At 40.3% G+C, this 22,182-nt stretch overlaps 1 protein-coding gene across 1 annotated transcript; it reads left to right on the top strand.

Annotated features, from left to right (window-relative positions):
• Nucleotides 1–398: 398 nt before the first annotated feature.
• On the top strand, nucleotides 399–21,615 carry BEST3 (bestrophin 3). Its single transcript, XM_066184580.1, has 10 exons — nucleotides 399–413; nucleotides 4,140–4,309; nucleotides 5,991–6,085; nucleotides 6,639–6,872; nucleotides 11,991–12,145; nucleotides 12,891–12,968; nucleotides 13,388–13,540; nucleotides 16,837–16,917; nucleotides 18,217–18,368; nucleotides 20,700–21,615. Exons 2-10 carry the CDS (start codon nucleotides 4,158–4,160, stop codon nucleotides 21,613–21,615), a joined length of 2,016 nt encoding a protein of 671 aa, XP_066040677.1. The 5' UTR covers nucleotides 399–413; nucleotides 4,140–4,157.
• The last annotated feature ends 567 nt before the right edge of the window (nucleotides 21,616–22,182 follow it).

Below are 22,182 nucleotides of genomic sequence, written 5' to 3'. Positions count from 1 at the left end.
ATCTTGGAGGAAATAAAATGCAAAAAAACCCCTATATGTGCCAACCAAAACCATTGCAAGATTCTTCATTCAAATGAAAGGTCCTTCCGATGGCAAGTGGCGTTATAATTATAGACTAGAAAAGAGCAAGATCAGCAGCTGCTGCTGCTGCTGCTGCTTGCGTTTGTTCCCTGTGTAACTGACAGGACAGAGTACTTGGCAAAAACAGACTTCCAGAAGTGGAAAGACATTTTAACCCCTGTTCTTGTCAGTCCACTCCTCTTAGTGCTCAGCACCAGCAACCCCTTGCTTCAGGTTAAGGGAAGAGCAAGGTGAATATTACAGATCTGAACGGGACTTGGTTTAGGACGTCTAAGAAAGAGGAAGGGTCCAGGATTTGCCTTCGGGCTTGGATTGCTGAACCAAAATAGCAGGTCAGTGGATACAGCATAAGCTTAATATGTTTTTATAGTTGGCTTAACTCAAATCTCTCTCACTCACTTTCTCTTCTATGCTGTAAACTAAAAAATGACACGGGGTAGGTCTGCATAGAGGTACTATTTATTTATACATTCTGTAACGAGGCTTTCTTGGTCAGTTAGGAAACACTGATGGCTGTTATTTTGTACTGTGGTTTCTCTCTGAAATCCTAATGCATCCTGAAATTCTCAGCCCGGCAAAAATCCCATTTACAATTGGGTTCAATATTAATGGAGAGGACACACTTTTATTTTTAGCTGTTTATGCCTTAAGTCTTCTGATGATCTTAGCAAAAGTGGAGTAATATATAACTCACATTTCAGTCTGTGCCTGAGAAAGTTTCAGAAAGGAAATAAACACAGAGTCATAGATATGCATCACAGATATGAGTCAAGGTCTCTACAGGCATCAGATGGGCTCAAACTTGTGTTACGTCCTCAAAACTCACAAATCCATACCAGCAAAAAGCCTAGCCCTATATCTGTTGATGAATTTAAGGGCAACGTGATAATTAGGAATGTTTTTCACAACACTCATGCCTATGGTATCTGATCTTATGTACTCTGTCTTTCTTCAGCCCTGGCCAAAAGAGTGCTCAGGGAGGAATGTGCTGGGGGGCATCATTATGCTTTGCTCTTCCTGTCCATCTCAGTTTTAGCTTTTTAATTTCCTGTGGCCATAAGTAATGTAGGAAGGACTCTCTGCCAACATTCTGCCTGTGAACCAAGGGCTTGGGACCACCGTGCAAGAGCCAGAGTCAGCACAAGGCTTTACAACTAAACTTCCTGTTGCAAGAGGAGGCCATGCCTAAATGGTTGTAGTTGTTCTCAGAGAAAAAACGCAAATGCAGATTTAAATTTGTGTTTGCACTGTTGAGAAATCTAACCAGACAAACACACTGCTGTCTTTCATAGCTTTGTGTAGTCCAAACTGTTCTGTAAATAAGCTAAGCTGACCTAATGTATATATTAAGACATTGAATTATATTATCCTGAAGTCCCTATATGAACCCAATGATAAATGTTAAGGAAAACATTTGCTTAGCAGGAAGATAAAATGGAGTGTACCACAGGCAAGGAAAGGCAAGGAAACCAAGGCACCAAAGCCTAAAATTGCTGTAACAGTCCCACTTTTCTTTGCCCCATTTCAGAGGGAGAAAGAAAAAACAGATGCATTCAGTGTCTTCCAAGAGTTTCTATTCAGAGTCATGGGTATTGAGTAAGGTCCTGAGAGATGGCTGGAGTGTGATTGAGTGAAATATAGTTGCTACAATCAAGAAGACAAATTGCATTTCATGAATAAAAATTTCTCCCCGTCTATTGCATGGAGAAATATTCTTAATCCTGGTTCCTCTTATCACTAAGAGCCCTGCATTTGTGGCCAAAGCCCACCCACTAGGCTTCACAAGACAGGATTTGCTTCAGGTCTCTAGAGAAGATTGACCCACTTTGTCCAGCTTAGCTACTGACCAGTTTCTGGCACCTTCCACTTTCTGATAGCTGGGAGGAACCAATCCATCCTGAATCTCCTATGCAGCAACCGAGAGTCATGTTTTTGACACTAATGGCTGCTTTCCAGCAAAGCTGCAGATGCTGCAAAGGTGCTGCAAGCAATCTCTTTTCCTCTGTGGCCCGCATCAGAAGAGACCTCATAGAAAGTTTAACAGATGATCAGATACCAGGGGAGAGCAGCAGAACCCCTCAGCCCCTGTCTGTCGCAGTTATGTGAATCGTTCCTGAACGTCATCTTCTGTCCTACGATTTGCCCTGAGCTTAAAAATCCTAAACAAAGGGTGACTATCCAGTCCCCTTTTCTGATATTTGGCTTCCCCTACAGTTAGCAATTTATGTTTTATTTCATCCTGCATTTGTCTAACTTCATCCTCTCATTGTTGCCCTGTATTGTGCTGATGGTCTGGGTTCTTGCCAGGCTATAAGCCCTCCCATTATCAGACATCTTTTCTAGATTTAAGTCCCTACATTCAGTCATTCCCATTGGAGATTTCCATTACAAAGTGGATGTTAATGGGGAGATAGAGACACACTTGTTGGTGATATGGCTTAAACACATACTCCACAGCATCGATGGGCAAGATCTAAAGGCTCCTACAGCAATTCCAGGAAACACAGTATATTTTTAAGCATATTTTTTTATCCCATTCCTCCCCTGTAGTCCAGCCATAGATTTCTTTCATTGTTTATAAAGCCCCACTTTTGGTGGAGAATGGATATCTGTGCCTTCATTTTCTTAAGCATTGCATCCTGACCACAAGATTTTTAGCAGACAGGACTGCATTTCCATGCATGTCAGTCAGACAAGCTGGCTCTTGCATTGAACTTCTTGGAGTACAACAATGACAGCAAAAAATTTAAAGGTCTGTGCCAAGGCTCAGAAAAAGAAAAACTGTCATTTGGATTCTAAAGACCAAAACCTATGCTTCTTTAAAAAAAAAAAATATCTTCAGGGCCATGCTGGCAAATATCAAGCAGTCATTCTGCAGAGGAAAGGAGACAGCCTGTCAGCAATACAAGGCTTGTGGTGTTTTTTCCCTGCTGATCCCCTTGGTGAGTAAAATAAAAAGTGGCACTTTTACAGGTGAATTTTACTGGCTTACTTTATGCTCTACATCAGAGACACAGCCAAGATGCAAAAAACACTTGCCATCTATTAACTAGGAGTTCAGATTTTTCTCCCCCACCCCCCAATAAATTTGCTACAGTGGCATCACAAAAAATATAGACAAGAATCATATTTGTGATACACAGTAACTTTCTTGAGATTTTTGTGCTTCTCCTAATTACTCTCTTTCTTGCGTGCTGTATAAAACTACTTTCATTCACATTTGGGGCTAGGATTGGTTTTGTAACCATATGAGAGTTCTTGTAGCATCTCCCTGCACTGGGTAAGTAAGTGCCGAACCCAGCACAAAGTATTTACCTGTGTATTTTCAGTTGTACTTGAATTACACTGTGTCTCACACTGCCTACCTGAGCAGCCCTATGGCTTGTTTGCATGGCCATGCAATGATGAAGTATTGACGAGTATGTCCAGCTGCCAAGGTGAGAAATAACAGCATTATCCAGCTGATTTCAGCTGCTGTCGTAACTGTTAATGAAAGAGGCAGTCTCCAAATTTCATTTGGTTTTTCAATGATTATAATTACCACAGCCAGCTAAAAATACTGGCTGGGGGTGTACATGCATTTGTGGAATTTAGCTTTACCTCTCTTACCAAGAAGCTGAAAAGTTTTGAAAAAAAGGTCAAATGAAAAGTTTTGAACTTGCTTCCTATTCTTTGTTCACACTAGACTGGAGCAAACTGAGAGTAAGCAGAGACGTCAGAGGTGTAACATATTCCTGCCTCTGCCACCCAGAAAGGTGGCCACATTCAGGGCTAACTGCTGGGTTTGGGTGGTCCTTAACGTAAAGCCCAAATACAGCCTTGTGTCAGTCAATCGGTAGGTCTCAACAGGGCTTGTAAATGCCAGATTTGTATTTTTCCCTCTCTTTCCATATATATATATATATATGAATACAATCACCATCTATTTATGTATACATACTATTATATATTTAAATTTACATGTATATCCATGTATCTATCTATACAAGGGTACATTCAGGTTAGGATATGCTGTCTAAAATGTTGTTGGTATCCTGCTTCTCTTCTACTGTTTCTAGGCCCAGCCTACCACGACGATGACAGTCACTTATTCCAGCAAAGTAGCAAATGCCACTTTCTTTGGATTTCACAGATTACTCCTCAGGTGGAAAGGCAGCATCTACAAATTGCTGTACAGAGAATTTATTGTTTTTGCTACTCTTTACACAGCGATAAGTGTATTATACAGGTACACTCTTTCCAATTCACATCTCATTAAATGTTATACTGAAGTTTCAGACTTCCTAGTGTTAGGCTGATGAATGATGGGGGGAGGTTACTATTTACTTATTGTCTTTTCCTTGGACATTTTCTAATGTGCTTACTGTTCCATGTTTAGTGTAAGGCTCCTGAGGAAGTAAGTAGGGTGTCAATATTGTTTATCATATTCAGCTGATTGTACTTTTAGCTTAGCATTGAGCAACCATCCTACTGAAGTTAGACTAAATAAAAACTCAGGGCTAGCCTAGGTTATTCAGATTTTGTCATTCTGATTTTAAGCAGTCAGTTGTGAGTGTGCCTCCCTGTTTTAGATCATAGGTATAGACCTTTTGTTCTCCCTGCAGAACTCTGTCTTTGGTTGCTTGGTAGGAATTAACAACACCAAGAGGTAATAATTTTAGAGTGAACTTAAACAGCCAGGAAAAGCAAAGTTTTGCTTCAAGCTAGGAAGGCATGCAAACTTGATTTTTAAGCTTGCAAAGAACCAAGGAAAACTGCATGGAAGCCAGACATGGTTATTACCTGTGTGTCACCCAGCACCTGGGAGGAACACATTAGAAGAAGAATTGCTTTTTCCATCAAGGTGTAAATCAAACACCGTATGACAGATGCAATGCATCAATTAGTACAGTGAAACTTTTAATTGATGAAGCACGTTACCTACAAGTATCAAAGTTATGGTTCAGTTCTTACCGTGATCTCTAATTAGATCTCTGCTTTTTATTGGAAGCAAGGATAAAATAAGCTTCAGTTTTTCTCTGATTAATCATGATTTTTTTGTTCAGTAATCTATATCTGTAAGCAAAGAAAGAAAATTATTGCATTAATATGTAAAGGAACACCAAAGAATCACAGTTATTTAAATTAACCTAGTTTTATTGAAATGTCAGGCAATTGAAGACCATGCTAAATACACCACAGAAACTTTCCTATGTGTGCTCCAGTTTTTATTGCACAATTGTAAGCAAAGCCCACCAAATATTTGTTATATGTTTCTTTTGTAAGAAATCAAAGAATAACTGTAATACTCACCTATACAAATAAAAAATACTGAAGCTTTTTGTATTTCTTGAGATAACTTTTACCATGGGCAGAAGCTACAACCATGGTCCATTTGCTATCATTTGGTGAATATTTTCCTGATTGCAAAAAAAATACAGTTGTATTTTAATCTTGTGGAAAAGAAAAAATTCATAGGAGCAAGAATAAAAAACCTGTTGCAACAATGTAACATTTTCAAATCAGAGGAATTTGATTGGTAACCTTTTGCAATTCAAGCAGACCTAAGCATTTCCATTAAGAACCAGTCTGAAAAACAAAAGTAAGCTCTACTTGAAGACTTAGAGCTTGCTGTCATCTTTGGTCTCTATGGGACAGCAAACTGATTCTTCAGATATATTGATCTAATTAGTAGTGCCAGTCAAATTAGTCCTGAGAAAACTACAAAGACCAGAGAATGATACTGTTGTTTCTTCCACTTTCTTTAATTCTTGCCAAAAGTGTTCAGACCTTTGCCTTTAAGAATTTGCTTGAAGGCGTTAGCCAAGATTTCTCCCCAGTCTACATATCTGATTATTTATACATGTTTGCACTCAGTAGCTAGTGCCAGAATATTATGGAAGGACAGATACATTTTATTTCTGCTGCAGGTTTTTTCTTACAGGTAGCCAAAAACGGTTCTTTGAAAAATTATCAATTTACTGCGACAAATATGCTGAGCAAATCCCAGTAACTTTTGTGCTTGGTAAGTACTGGTTAAATGTAAAATTATTCTCCAACTCTGTCTCTGTTCAGGCATTTTTTTGGTGTATGGAAGCATTTCAGAGCTGAGGGGCATGTGGGAAGTTGGAGGTTCACAATAAATCATCCACTTCCAACAGGTCTCCTCAAGTTCAAGTTGCTTTTGTCACAGCAACATTTATGCTCATGTTCTTAATATACTAACAAGAAAGGTTTCCATATATCTGGATCTAGATATACAGATCTAGATCTAGATTATGCCCACTAACACTGATACCTTGTACCTGATGTTCCAGTGAACTAAATCCACCCTAAGTTTTACTACAGAAGAAGAAATTCGGAAATTTGTGGGTATGAGATATTCAGATGGAATGTACTGCTACTCTGCAATGTCCATTAAATAATTAGTATTTATTGCATCCTGGGTTTTGATATGGCTTATTGCATCTATTCTGGGAAACATAGCAGCTTAGTGATATGAACAACAGTCTGAAAACTAAAATTGAAGTAACTGAAATCCTGATAGGCACTGGACTAAATTTCCTTCTGACCCTCAGGTTTCTATGTTACTTTGGTGGTGAATCGCTGGTGGAACCAGTTTGTGAACTTGCCATGGCCAGATCGTCTGATGTTGCTCATCTCCAGCTGTGTCCAGGGCAGGGATGAGTACGGGCGCTTGTTGAGGAGGACTCTCATGCGTTACGTGAATTTAACGTCTCTGCTGATCTTTCGCTCTGTCAGCACAGCTGTGTACAAAAGGTTCCCCACCATGGACCATGTGGTAGGAGCAGGTACTGCACTTTACCTCCCCAAAATTGCTTTCCTTTCCCTCAGAGATGGGGGCTCAGGGAGGGAAGGAGCCAGACTCATTTTTTCTTTCCTGTGGCCCCATGTGTGCCTCATACTAACCCACATCAAAGCAATCACCTTTTTGTTAGTGACTTAGATGACATAACCTTAAGAGTGTATCTTTAATGTCCTTAAAGTCTTTAGCAACACTATAGAAATCAAATGAGTTTGACACTGTTATGTGAATATGCTTTCAGACCCCATGGAAGCAATAGGCCTGACCCAAACATTCAGGCATGTGGAGCAGGTACAACATTCTCTAAGGCACAAAAACCCCCAAAGTGGCAACATAGTATGATGCAGTAGCAATGGTGATTTGTAATATGGTATATCATAATGTCTGGGATATATGTTGGTCTGGTGTGCAAGAAATTGATCTCTGCAGGTGCTTCAAAAGTGCAACTTTATCTCCATTTTTATTTAAGTAGACTGTATCTTAAATAGATAGCACACTTTAAATGTTGTGATTTACTCAAAAAAAACCCCTCAACCCCAAGGGTTTTTTTCTTTATATTGAAAAACTTACTTGGTTTTTCAAGGATAAATATACTAAGTATTAAATGTCTTTATTTTCTGTTTCTTTCAATAACACTGAGTGTAATGATGGTGAAGAGAGTTCAATCATGTAACACTTTGATTGTCTATCAGGGACTGACTGCTCAGTATTTAAAGGGAAGGTGTGGCACTGTGCCTTCTGACAGGCATGGTCAGTGTCAGAAGTAGAGCGGCAATGCAAAGATACGGGGATCTGTTCCAAACAGAAGTCATGTTTTCTACCGAATGTCTTGAATTTATTAAAATTATTCCTTTGACAGAGCTTAGTAAGTAAAGTTGTAGCAAGTTAAAATATGCAGTGTGTATATACATATACATATTTCAAATATGTGTGAGAAGCTTTGGATATAAAAAAAAAAAATGAAGGGCAGAATGCACCAAACACTGAAAAAAACACCCGAAACCATTTATGTTGGATTCATTGAATTTTAAAGCTCTCTTCCTTGTGCTGTGCAACAAAACTGTTTACCTGAGCCTGTGAGAGGTCAAGGAAGCTTCTGTCACTCTTCCCAGCAATCTGCTTCTACTACGCACTGGAAAATTACAACATTTCCAGGCAGCTAATCCAGCTCTGCCTCCCTATTGCTAAAGACAATCTGTTCCAAAGAGACAGAATGTCACAGCATTCTACCAAAACTGTAGACTGGAAAGCAAGTTTTGATTGTTGGTTTTTTTAACAGTGAAAAATCTCCTATAAACTGTGTATATAAGTATAGATAGTGTAGTCAGCTCTGGATTTCAGCACTTATTTTGTAGGTTTTAATGCATATTGTGCTGCAGAATTTTTACTGATGCAGTACCGAGCATTTCAGGGTATATTTTGTTCCTATTAATATCCAGTGACTTAGACAATACTCTGTAATCATCCCCTCCCTAGCTTCCTGTGGCATTGCATATCAGACTGCATGGGAGGGAGGCATTTGATATGAATGTGAACAGCACAAATCTGATACTTACAGCACAGTCATCATTAAAACAACTTACGACGATTTTGCATTTTGCTGTCAAACTGAAAACTGCCATGACATAACTATTGCTACACACTTCTTTTTTTCAGCAAATGAACTGCTTAAATTCATAGACTTTAAATTTGAGAACAGTACCACAATAATCTAGTCTGACTCATCCATAACACAAGGGACAAGAGCTTGCTAGCAGCATCCTTTAACATGCTGCAGTTTCTGACTGAGCTGTAATACCTTCTAGGAATATAATCAGCCCAGATTTAAAATTCAGATGGATATACTGGGGACTAAACTGCATCCTAGGTGAACAGACATTCACAACAGTAAACTTGCTGTTGAAGAGTGACATCCTATTCTCAGTCTGAATTTGCACAGTGTTATCTTCTGTTCACTGGATTTTGTAACAGGTTTGGGTTCTTCTATTTTTAATTAGAAGAAGCCATACTTTTCCCCTCAATAGTTACCTGTTAGCAGACTGCATAAAGGCGTGAATGAAACTCAGGAGCTTCACCAACAGTAGTCTCTCCCCATAGGATACAGTCTTGAGTGGTGGATCTTCCTTTTGACTCTTTTTCATCTTTTAACACTCTTTATGGAACTGTAGACAGTAGATCCATGTAGATTCACTCCTTTATGATGCTGACTACTGGGGCACATATGCTGTAAGTGTCAAATGCCTAGCAGCTGTCCTGAGCACAGCAATCCTGTTGGCTGCAAGGTGCAAGAGGGAAGTTGGATGCTCAAGAACACAACTGTTGGGAAACACTGAAAAGAAACATGAGGTGTGAGCTCAGCAACATGAATACCTATGGATGGTTATGGAAGACTGCAGTCCCAAATCCTCTACTGGAAGGAAGAACCTGAATTAACCCTTTCCCACATAACACAGATGCAGAAAACTAAACTTTTATCTACTTGATCATGTTCCTTCTTCTCTAACCACTAGTACTAAAAATATTTAATGTGAGTAACTTGAACTAGTCTTGTCTCAAACCATTGAGTTTTGACAGGAGAACTGAATACTCTTTGAATCACTCAAGGAAGAGTATGAGTGATTTTTTTCCCAGCCAGGCGTGTGTTCTCGTCAATCATTTTCCTGTAAGATCTCTTTGTCTGACACTGTTCACATAAGTGTCCTTTGATTATTTATTGACTGCACTCCATGTCACTCTTCTAATACTTTCACAAGGATTCAGTGCCCTGTCATTGCTTAGATCATCCTTTTCAAGATCTTGGCACAATATTTGACAAATATTTCCTATTTTCTGGAGGTGCTCCAGTCTTCCAGTGCTTGTCAAAACTAGTATTCTTGTTTATAGAGTTTCTTGGTTAATTCTTTGAATACTCCTAAATAGAAATAGTGTGACCATATTTAGAAACCATGTAATTTTAATAACTGAAGTTTGATATCCTCCCCTCTATTTGATGGAATATAAAGTGTTTCTTTACCACTGCAATAACAGTGAGGTATTCTGAACTGTATGTTGTCTTATCGCCAGCACTAAGAGCAATCCAGAATTAGTATTTTCTGCAATAAGAATACTAGGCATTAGTGATATTCATCAAAGACAATATTTAATCAATATTAACACAAACACTTCAATGCCAGTTTTAACTTTAAAATTTTAAAAAAAACAGACTCTGTTGAGCTTTCTGAACAAAAGGTGCCCGGTTTCAGTGGAAAGCCGAACTGATTCTTGCTGTTCTTTGTGACCCCTTCAGTCCATGTCTTTTCTGAGCCTCCAAGTGATTTGCATCCAGTGTTTACTCCAGACTCACTTTTTTGTTTTCCTTCAGCCAAACAGAAGCATCTTTTCCTGTCCTGTAATAAGCAGGCTGGCAGGACAAAAACCAAAGGCAGCCTGAAACACTGTCTTTTAGGAGGCAGGAGTCATGACTAGCAGGTTAATTTTTTGTCTGGTTACCTGATTATTTCTGTGAAGTTGATTATGAGAGGTGGCTGCAAAATGCCCAGGGAACTTTTAAAAGCTTTATCTTATTCTGTTCTGAAATTCTATGTACTGGCTCTTGTTGCTGAATATTTCCTGTTCCAGTGTTTTTCTGTCCTGTCCTTGCCTTCCCTCTCAGTAGTTGCAGTATTTCATACCTTCTGTGTAGGCTTGTTCCAACTGTACAATATAGATACTTCCCTCAACCACAGAATATTTAAGATTACTGTGATTGGCAGATCTCCTTTAATTTAATTCACATTTCTATGCAACACAACTAATTTTCTTTATATTTATTTGTTTGCTGTGTCATGAATGTTTGGCAATGTTAGCCATAATGGACATATTCTTAGTTACTAGTTGGAGTCTACTGTCAATTCTCTTACTGAATTTTCAGCATTCAGACTTGTAATTGGTTGGCTGAGGCACCTATTTTGGGACCGTCATGTCACTAACTTTGTCTTATTTCAGAGCTAATGTCAATACAACAAAAGAAGCTTTATACCCACCCTGATAGATGTCACACACCTGAAAATCCAGGATTTGGACAAAGGAAAATGGGAATTTTCTGAGGTTGTTTTTGCCAAAATCTGGGTGGAAGGAGGACAGCAGAGCAGAGCTTTCTTCCCCAAGGGGGTAGAGGTGTTGCTTCAAAAGCCAGCTGCTCCCTTGCCAGTCCCAGGCAGAAATTGGCTCTGGTGCAAGATTTGTCACACACAGCCCCGGCTCTCCTGTTATGTGACCTTGGACTCACTTGCAGCAGGGGGAAGCAGGGCTTCACAAGGCAGGAGAGCTCTTCAGGAAACCTAATACCTTCCCAGCACCCCAGCAAGGCAAATTGCCAGGCAGAGAGCAGCTTCAGCTTGCAGCCCCACAGCATGTCACCTGGCCCGGTGTCCCTTAGCAGCGGGATTTCTGTGCACAATTCCCTCTTCATCTCTTTGCATGCCTTCACAACCCCAAAGAAAACATCAAACAATCTGTCAGGGAAGTATTTCGCTGGCAGAGGGCACACACTCTGTTGGGCTCTGTTTCATGTCTGCACTTGTATCCTCTGTTGCTTGCTCACTGCTTTGCAGATAAAACAAAAAATTATCAGAATCAGGTCATATAAGTGCCCTTACAATTTATGCCAAAATGCTTCTGAAAGCCATCATTGGTTAAAAGTGTTTCTTGAATGGTATATCCAGTTCCTAATTTTTCTGAAAGTGGAATATGCAACTAGAGAGTAATTTGTACAATTCATAGTATTCTATGTAACTACCACAAGTCAGCAGTTAGATATGAGAACACATTTATAGCAAATTTTTGCCTATATTGGTAAAAAAGAATTTAGCATAGGTAATTAATGCAAAAAGAAGTTCTTTCAAGCAACATCTGTCCTGGATTTTTTGTTTGTTTGTTTGTTTGTTTGTTTGTTTGTTTTAAAGAGGAGGTTACTAGTTAGAATTATAAATTGTGTTTAGCAGAGTTCTATGCAAACATTACATAAACAGATAGAAACATATTCCAGTACTCTAGTATCTAGTACTTTCTAGTACTACTGAAAGCACAGAATAAATGAGGGTTGTTTTGGTTTTTTGGTAAACAGGTTTTATGACAAGATATGAAAGAAAACTTTTTGATGACCTTAAGTCTCCCCACCTGAAATACTGGGTCCCATTTGTCTGGTTTGGAAATTTGGCATCAAAAGCACGAAAAGAGGGAAGAATTCGAGACAGTGTGGATCTGCAGACACTGATGAATGTAAGTTGAAAAAGGAAAAAAAAAAAACAAAACAAAACAAAAGAAAAAAAAAAAAAAAAAAAAAAAAAAAAAAAAAAAAAAAAACACCCTAATCTGAAATTGCTTTTCACTTACATAATTGGTTTTATTTAGTGTGCATAGATCTCCTGTGTCATCTAAATGACCTTACTCAGGATCAATCCCACCTTTCTTTGTGTACTTATGTACACTTAAACACACACAGCAGTGTTCACTGCAATTCCATTTAATGTGACTAAGAAGGTATTGAAAGAAGCAAAAAATTGATGAGTAAAAAATTATCGTAACATCACTCTAAATTCATACTTGTTCCATTGCTAAAACTATGAGAAATGAGAATAATTTGGCATTTTGAAGATTTTATTATCAGCTTCAGAGAAGATAATCTCCCTGAATATTTCATGAAGTAGTAAAATATCCTTTTTATGATATAATATATTCTCTTTCATGTATCACTAGACTGTGAATAAGGTAGAAACAGAAGATGAGTTGTGAAGAAGTACAAAGTATACTAAGAACTCCAACTCCATAAAGCAAGTCAACATTCAAATGGGGTGCTGGGTACAGTTATAGTATCAATTTATATATACTTTACTTTCCTTTCTCCCTGTCATTTTACATGTGCAAAAATGAAGTGCAACAAAATATTAATAATTCAAATTTGTACTCCATGCAATTTTATTTTGTTGTGGTTTCTTGCTGGTTGAGGGTTTTTTTCCCCTTTTAGGAGATGAATAAATACCGGTCTTGGTGTAGCCTTTTGTTTGGTTATGACTGGGTTGGAATTCCACTGGTCTATACTCAGGTACTGAGCTATTATCCTGTTGAAAATTCCAAACACAATTTCCATAAAGGGGGGGTTGGTACCAAACATTCATGGTGTAAAACATTCATAGTCCCAACCAGAGTCTCTGAGATACTGATCACTGGTTCACTCACACAGGATCATGGAGGCCTAGCTAACTATTTAAGGTGTTTTTAATGCAGAGCTGTTTTGAAAATCTTGCATAATTTGGAAGAGGGGAGGGATACACTGAAATGTTTTTCTGTTTCCTGAGTGTTCTTCCTGGCCATAGTTATTCCTGTGGCCTCTGTATTTGCAATACCTCCTACAGACTTATAAATTATATGGCAAAAGGCAGACAAAGAGGCCTTTGGGTATGGGTTGCCTTATGCATAAGATTGTATTAGTTCATTATTTCAATGAAGTTCTGTTCCTTGCAGGTTGTTACTCTCGCGGTCTATACCTTTTTCTTTGCCTGCCTGATAGGGCGTCAATTTTTGGATACTGACCAAGGGTACCAGGGACATGACTTAGATATTTACATTCCAATCTTCACATTGCTGCAGTTCTTCTTCTACGCAGGATGGCTCAAGGTAAACTGGCTTTCTGGACAGGTGATGGGGGAAATCCCTGGGGGGTGGTCAAGGTGTCATGTCTGTGACTCACCTGTAAAATCACCAATGAATACTGAAATCACACCAGAGGTGAATTCAGCCTGAAGTGTTCTGTGGTCATATAGAATTATCATGCAATACATTTTTAATTCCACCTGATGGACCATATGGTAAGAAATGGTCATGAATCTGAAGGAGCCCATTTTAGTAGCACCAATGCAGCCACAACCCCCCAAGGGAGTATTACTCCCACAAGGTCTCAGGACTTGAACTATAAAGTGGCAGAAAAGAGATTAAAAAAACCCTTCTCCCACTCCACTCTGCAATGGGGAGCTATGGCTGCAGACCTGGCATCAGCTGGACGGGACTGAATGATACTTTCTTCCTGTGATCAAAGCTGGTAGTATCTGCTGTTACCCTCATCAGATGCAGACAATTAAAGGCCCCCATTTCCAGAGGGCTATGAAAGAGTGATAGACAATATTGGCTAGGACTCCACTGCATAAAAATGTTCATTTAAAAGAAGAGTCATAGAGGAATCAGATGCTGCCCATCAGTCTGTTGATGACTGCTAGGCTACTGTATCACAATCAATCTGATAGTTGAGTAATTAAGCCACGTATCTCAAGGTGGTTCTCTCTTCTCCTATAAACTAACTGGAAAAAAGTTTCATTGGGGTCCATGTACATCAGATTTCCTTTTGTGTTTATTAATCATAGATGCAAATATAGAGCTAACTTTTCAGTTAGAATACAAATTGAACAAAGTTGGCCAGTTTTAGAGACACCTTCCCACAGCCAGCTCTGAAGGGCAGAGTAGAGAAGACAGCACACCAAGCTGGCAGATGTGAGGAAAAGTAAAGTGCGTGCAGGACAAGCTCCTCTAGTGTTGTGTCCTAGGAAATGAGAGGGAAAAGGATTTTGCCTCATAGGGACCAGCCTGGATGGGAGCAGGAGAGAGAGAAAGGGAGGCTGGTACCTAAGTGAAGGTAGCAATTTCTCCTAGAGAAAAGTGAAATTTTATCTCTAGGCAGTGTATTCCTGCTATGCTAGAGGGTTCAAAATGGTAAGCTGTTCCTCTTGACTGCCCTGCTGGTGCTCCTGAGAGGAAATGGGTTTTCCTTCTTCAGCACCCAAGGATGTTGATAGCATCTCTTCCAGTTAGGCTCGGAGCTTCCAGCCAGCTCCTGGCTGTGGCAGGTATGAGATGCCATTGTAACTGAAAAATCTTCTGCATAAGGAAATGAAAGGGAGAAGTTTTTAAAAGTTAATTTAGAATCACCCACGTTTCTTCAGGCTGGAGGTTTGTCCAAGCCTTCAGTGCCCCGAGTCGGGATATTTTTGTCTTGAAGGTTACAGCCAGTTTCCTGCTGAGCATGTTGGACTTTGGCTGCCAGGCAGCAAAAAGGGCCCTGAGGTATTGACTTCCAGTAACTTGGCAATTCCTCAGAAATAATGTGTAAACTGAGCTCATTCCTTGGCGTCAAGCCTGGTCTCTTGTACCTATAATACAGGGCCAAAGTTTCCCATTACGTGAGACACTTCTAAATCCCCATTTTCATTACAGGGACAGATGAACTGTCCAAATACGAAGTTTAGTTGTCCAGCACTACATTCCTTTCTGGAGAATAAAGTCATGTCTCATATGCCAGGACCAGGTCAGCCAAAAAAAAGCCACCACCACTGTCTGCTCTGTGCCAGTCCTCACTTTTTTAAGGTCATATGATACGTTTTATGGTGGATTTTTGGGTGGTGGTCCGCTGGTTTACACAAAGCTGATCCGTGTCTTCCCTGGAGAGCCACAACACAGTCTGTGTTCTGGTTCCTCCCTACTGCAGTACTTTCATAGCTGTGCCTATAATTTAATACATCTCAAGGAGTGTGAGCAGAGGTGACCCCTGTCTCCTTTCATTGCTACCACCTTACATGTGTTTTTGTAGTGTTAATCTACTCAGCAGTTCTTTTGTTGTGTGTCAATGCTGGCCTGGGAAGTGGTGGCCTTGGAGAGTCAGCAAGTGCTTACCCACAGGTACAACCTAGAGGCACATAGGAAAAATATCCAGGGAGCAACTGCCACAGCTATAACTTATTTAGATCATAGCCGTCCATAGTGAGGTTAATGAACAGGGCTGATTAATCATACAGTTGCTTTACCCATTTCCACATTAAACCTGACTGCTGCTCCTGTGCATGGCCCTGGTGACCACAAAGAACGCTTGGAAGGGTTATCAAGAATGTGATCAGCTTCAAAACCAGGGCTTGAAAAGATAAACAGAATGGAGGGGAGAGGATATTTAATGTCAGTGTACCGCGAAACTAGGAAATAGAGAAGCAGTCTGAATTTCCTAATTTTTTTTAAATTTTTTTGTTTAATCTTTTTTTTTCCTCCATCAGCAGCCATGTGCTTACTCTCCACACAATGTACTTTAGTGATCGCAGGGGTGGGGGACAGTCTCTTGGGGTTTTTTCACTTTATTATTATGGGGAGCCAGATTATGGGGAGCTAGAGAGGGTTCCCTTTCCAGACTAGTTCCCAGACTAAGGTACCTAACCACAAATGTGTCTGAGCTCACTGTTTGATTGTGTCCCCCACAGGACGAGCTTCTGCCCTGCAGTTTCAACCACTCCAGGTGCAGAAACCCAAGTCAGCAGGCTGAATTAAGAACAGACTCAGATTCTGTCTCTGGGATTTGGCTAGCATGATGCACAGAGTTGACTTGAGTCAAGTTTGGTTTTTTTGGTTTTTTTTGTAGACTGCTTTTCCTCAAAAGCCTTGGAAGGTTGCCATTGGGGTTAATGCTGGTAAAGAAGCAGGGGCTGAGGGCTGAGGTGGAGAGATGAGCTCTACTCCCTCCAGCAGACTTCAGCTGCAAGGCTTGGGAATGCTGACCCCATGGGCTCATGAACTATTGCAGACAACAGTGCAATAACAGAGCCTCTAGCTGCTAAACCATTAATTTAAATGAGCCAAAGACAGCAATAAGGAAAGGTAATGATTATTGGATGTGAGAGTTACCTTGGCCCAGACATGTCTCAGTTACCAGTAGGCCAGCGCTGACGATGATGACTGACAGCACCAGAGAGGCACAGAGATAGGAATCTATAGTGAAAGCAAGTTGTTCCTTTGCTAGGCTGGCAGAACCATCACACAGGAGCTCAAGCTATGATTGCAAGTGACAGGCAGGGAGAGAGAGAAAAATCCAATCCTACTTTCTCTGCAGCAGTAGTTCTGACATGGCATTCCAGCCTCTCTTCACTGTCTCGTTTTCTTTCCAGGTCGCTGAACAACTCATTAATCCATTTGGAGAAGATGATGATGATTTTGAAACTAACTGGTGCATTGATAGAAATTTACAGGTTGCTGTTGTTATTTCTACTTCCAGCTTTACTCTACCATTGGTTATCATTACATCTAACACTATGTCCTATATTGAGGAATAAATCAGGGCAGCAAGTGCCAGCAAAACATATTCTTTCCCTGAAGGATAACCTGTGGCTATGATCCACGGAGTTTGTTTTCACAAGCTAATTCATCTTGATTTTGGTATTTGGCATTTACAATCCCTGACTAAACATGCAAACAGCTGACCTTAAATTATAAGACCACTCTGTGTCTGGAAAAACATGTAATATAGGTCAATCCTGCAAAATCCAAAAGTCATTCCCACATAGATAAGAACACATTTTGCTAACCTGAATGTCTCGAGATTAAAATATTGCATATGAACCTTTCTTTAAAAAGAAAGGCAGCAAAAACAGTAAAAAAAAACAAGCAAGACCCTGAACTAACAAGCAGAGCCAGTACCATGATTCATGTTCAGATGCTGTCACCCACAGCAGTATCTGTGGTCAGCACAGGAGCCAGTGTCCCCTGTCACAGGGGCTGTGAGATGACAAGGGTGCAATTTTATTCCAGTTACCCCTGATTCCCAAAGAGCCCTGGCTGTTGTGCTGTCAAGGAGCTCAGAGACATGAGGAGGTCTCACAGCACCCGCTGCTCCCCCTGCACAGACCCAAGCACAGGGCTGGCTGAGCTGCTGTCAGACTCCACTTCAGCAAAGCAGAGCCCAGGAGTTAGGGGGAGCAAGAGCCAAATAAACCACCAAATTATCAAAGTAATCAGAGTAAGCCATGGAGAATGGGAAAGGACTTCACACTGACAAAGATGCTCTCTGGCTTAGCACCATGTCAGAATACTCATGCTCCTGTGCCTTAGAGCTTGTTGTGTAAAATTTATTAGAAGGATGTTCACATAATTGATTCAGAATGTCATAAAATGGAAATGAGGCCTATCAGAAAGATTCTTGACCTCTGGACATTTTAAGGAGCACATGTGTAATACTTAACACAGACTTTCCATAGCACATGATGGATCACATTGAACTCATTATACATGTGGGAAGGACTTCAATCTGGCACAAATATCTTTGCAGTACAGAAGATTCAAGTTATGATAAAATTTATGTTTTCATGAGTATAGGCAGATATAGGGAGTTTATTTTATAATACTGAGTCTCTTTCTAATGCCCAGGCCATGATACACAGCTTATGTTAAAGGGTTTCTGAAAGAAATGTTTACCCAGGGAGTACAAAGTAGACTATTTAATATGCTCCACTATGTTGAAAGTGACATGATTCATGCAAAAATATTTTAAGGTTTCACTTCTGGCAGTGGATGAGATGCACATGAACTTGCCAAGGATGGAGAAAGATATTTACTGGAATGATACCTCTGCCCGGCCACCCTACACAAAAGCAGCTGCTGATTACTGTATTCCTTCATTTCTTGGATCGACTATTGAAATGGGGTGAGTGGCACTAAGGGCCTTTAATCCTATCAGAAAGATCACCACCCTGAGAGTCTGATTGGCAGACAGCGCAGGATGCGGGCTCTGACGATACTGCAAGTGGAGAAGATGGAAATGGGAAAAGAAATTAGGAGGGAGTGGACAGGCTGGTGTTGGTGGGAGGATGTCTCCAGCGGTCCATGTGTTCACCCAAGTTGTGCACACATATCTTAAATTGTATAATCAATAAATAGAGCATGTTTGCAGGGAGGGTTTGTTGATAGTCTCTGAACACATTTGTTGATAGTCTCTGAGCACTAGATGATACCTGAGGACAGTGACTGACTTTTCTCAATTATACTTGTTTTGCTACAGCTTCTTCATGCACCCCCAATTAGAAAAAACAGCCATTCCTTTCATTTAGTTAGCAGACGACAGTTGAAATCAGTCCAGATTTTTTGTGAAGATCAACAAGAAATTATCTTAAATGTTGTATGACTTTTCATTGACTAATAATCCTGGAAGGGAAAGATGAAATGGTCAGATTTTGTGGAAGTATGAAGAGAATTTCTTTTCAGAGATCAACAAAGAACGATGGTTACAAAGAATAGAGGGTATGGGATTGCCCCCTGTGGTCAGAATCTATATGAGAAATCAGTGACGAGCCAGTTAGCTTAGAAGCTGTTGGTTTAAATACTTGTGACATGCTGTAATATAGACAGGTCAGTAAGTGTGAATACCATCATGCCTGAAAAAACACCAGGCAAGTAGATGTTCCCATCTGAAAACTTTTTTTAAAACTTTACAGAAACCATTTTTTTAACTTTAAAAATTATCTCAAGATATTTACAATATTCCCATCATTTCCAACCTTTATCAAAATAAAATGTCCTAATTTTTTTGTTTCATTTGGCCTCAAAATTGTGTTTTTCTCATTTTTGTTCCTCTTATTTTTTCATTTTTGCATGCATTCTACTTCAAAGGACAATGATTTATATGAGTTCCTTTTATCACACACAGCCTTTCCAGAAGTTATTTCCTTCTGGAAAAACTATAAAATGGCAAAAAGAAAGGTAAAGAAGAAAGTTTAAAAAGTAAAGAAGAAAAATTCATAGAATATAATTTATTTTAAGGTAATTTCTATGGGGAAAAGGTGGCAAAGAAGAAACATCATTAAGTCTGCAAACAATTTTTTAATAAGGAGTACTTCACACAAAAAATTAAGGAAGGAGTGAATGAAAAGTAGCTCCCTGTGGAATGCAAACAGCTCTGATGTGTTGACTTCTTATTAATTATCTTTTCATCTGAACCATATCTCTGTTCACATCTCTAAAAATAATGGATAGTTGTTATGCAAACTTCAAAAACAAGCTCTAAAAATTCTTTCAAGTCCAAAGCAAATATATAAAACTTGATCCCAAATTCAAAGTCTTCTCCAGTCACCTCAAGCCAACATCTGGAACAGGTATCCCAGAGATGTGATAGATGTCCCATTCCTATAAACATTCAAGGCCAGGTTGGATGGGGCAATGAGCAACCTGATCTGGTTGAAGGCGTCCCTGCTCATCACAGGGCGGTTGGATTAGATGCCTCTAAAAGTCCCTTCCAACATAAACTGTTTTATGATCTTCAAAAATGCTGGATGAAATTCCTCTGTCTCTCCTTAGTGTTGCCTGCATGTGCTCCTTGCCTCTGATTTGGCCCAAGCCCCTTTGCCACGCTTTTCCTCAGGAGGGGTAACTAGCCAGTTTGGCTTGTCCAGACTGCACTGAGTCAGTGACGTGCACTGAATTCGCTGGCATATGCAGCAATAGTTGTTCTCATGAAGCACCAAGGCTGTGCAGGAGAGTATCAGGTACAGGTGAGACCCTCAGACACACTGTCATGCCCCAGAAGTAAATTAGATTTGGCCATCTGAGTAATTTCAACATTTTTTGAAACTGTTGTCCTCTGTTTCCAGCAGTAGCTTTTTCACTGTTGCTATTTTTGCCTGAAGGATTCACCTGAAAAAGTAACTACAGTCCTGAGTAGGATTCTTTTCTCCCCTTTCCCTCACCCTGAGCACAAAACTAACCATGTGGACCTGCCTCAGAAGGCCGCACCTCAAATGGGAAACGGTGCCAGATGACTGGCTGGATGCCCTCCCAGTCTGGTCCTTAGGAGAAGAGACATCTGGATGTGAGAGTTCTCTGCATGATCTGGCTGATCCTTTTCCTCTTTCTCTTTAGGGACTCACTAGGGCCTTGGTTCCTATGTCTTGGGTCCTATGTCTGAGACAGAGGGATAAATGTGCATAGAGATCCAATGCTTCCTATATTTAAGTGACATCTACTACCTGGCTTTATTTGGCAGGCTGGCTGATACTGAATTCCTCTATGGGGAAGAGTGGCCTTGGGAAGAGGAGAAACACCAGAGACAGTATTCGGTTTTGAGAAGAGTCAAGAGGTTTCTCAGTGTCCATGAGGGTCCTTCATACCCAACTCACCACCGCTACAGTCGGCAGACGAGTGAGAACTCGGTGTTTTTCCCAGCAGATGAAAAGGGGCACATCAGACAGCTGCAGGAAATGCACACACGAGGGAGGCACTCTACCTCAAGCTTCAAGAAGAAACATGAAGGAGTTACCAGAAGTAACAGGCTTCATGGTAGCCGAGAGCTAGGACCCATAACAGAAACCTCAAGGAATGAGGCACAATTTGGTGACAGTGACACCTCATCTGAGACAACCAGGCCAGTTCCTGAGGTCATCATTTCTGAAGCCCAGGAGGTTAAACCTGATGTGCTGGACAAACCAGACCTGCCAACAGAGCGCTCTGCAAGTGTGCCAGAAGAGAAGCTCCAAAGGATCCTAGCTGAGGCAAATGTGGCTCTTCTGAATCAACACTTTTTCCCCCCAGAAATGACTCCATACCTCTCAAGTTCAGAGGTGCATCAGTCACTTCCTAGTGTGATAGGAGAGCCCAAACATGAGCCCCAGGTTAGTAACATAGCTGGTCTCATAACAGATCATGAGAGAAACCTTCAGCGATGGAGTTTACCAAGCTTCCACAGTCCTAGTACAGCATCAAATGCTGATACTGCACTGTCTTCAACAGATTCTGGGACAACTTCACAGCAAAGTTGTGTTTTTCCATTCAGTGATGGAAAAAATGTTACTTCTGCTTCTGCTCCACAAACATTTGAGATGCAGGACTTATGGGAAAACCTGGACAGTAAAGAAACAGCCATAGTAGAATTTTCTAATGAGGAGACTGAAAGAAAACTTTGACCATTCTTCATTTGGGTTTGACTGAATTTTTTGTGTTCTCTTGAATGTGGTTCTCACACAAATTTGCTGAAAGTGCAGAAGGGCAGACTCAATACTCAGACAATTCATGAATAAGATCCAACAGAGGATTTGGGCACCTAAATAGGAGGCATTGTGGTGACATAGTTTAAGCCACTTGGTCACTGGCTTGAAATCTGTGACCCTGTGGGAAATACATTTACAGGGAGAACTGGGAGCCTCAGGACGTACATGGCAGTGAGGTGTGTAGACATAACTAGAGGAAACACTAAGGTTATCAGAAGAGTGGGTATGGTTCTGTCCATTTTAGATATACACTGAACTCAGCTGCCTTTGTTCCATCAGCTTAAAGTCCATTGCTGTAAGATCTACCAACAATTTTGGTTTCTACTCAAGTGGCTCAAAGGCAAAGATGTGGGCTCAATTCCTTACTCAGCCTGGAGAGATTCAGCCTACCATCTCCCACTGCCTGGGGGAACACTTGAAAAATCAGGCCCCTCATTTGTGTAGGACAGTGTGCTCAGTGTGTTCTGACCCACTCCTGATGAA

Source organism: Chamaea fasciata, unplaced genomic scaffold (genome assembly GCF_029207755.1).
Source record: "Chamaea fasciata isolate MVZ Bird 193981 ecotype frontalis unplaced genomic scaffold, bChaFas1.0.hap1 SCAF_5, whole genome shotgun sequence".
NCBI lineage: Eukaryota > Metazoa > Chordata > Aves > Passeriformes > Sylviidae > Chamaea > Chamaea fasciata.
The sequence above is the reverse complement of the archived record's forward strand: the minus strand, read 5'-3'. Positions and strand labels throughout refer to the sequence as shown.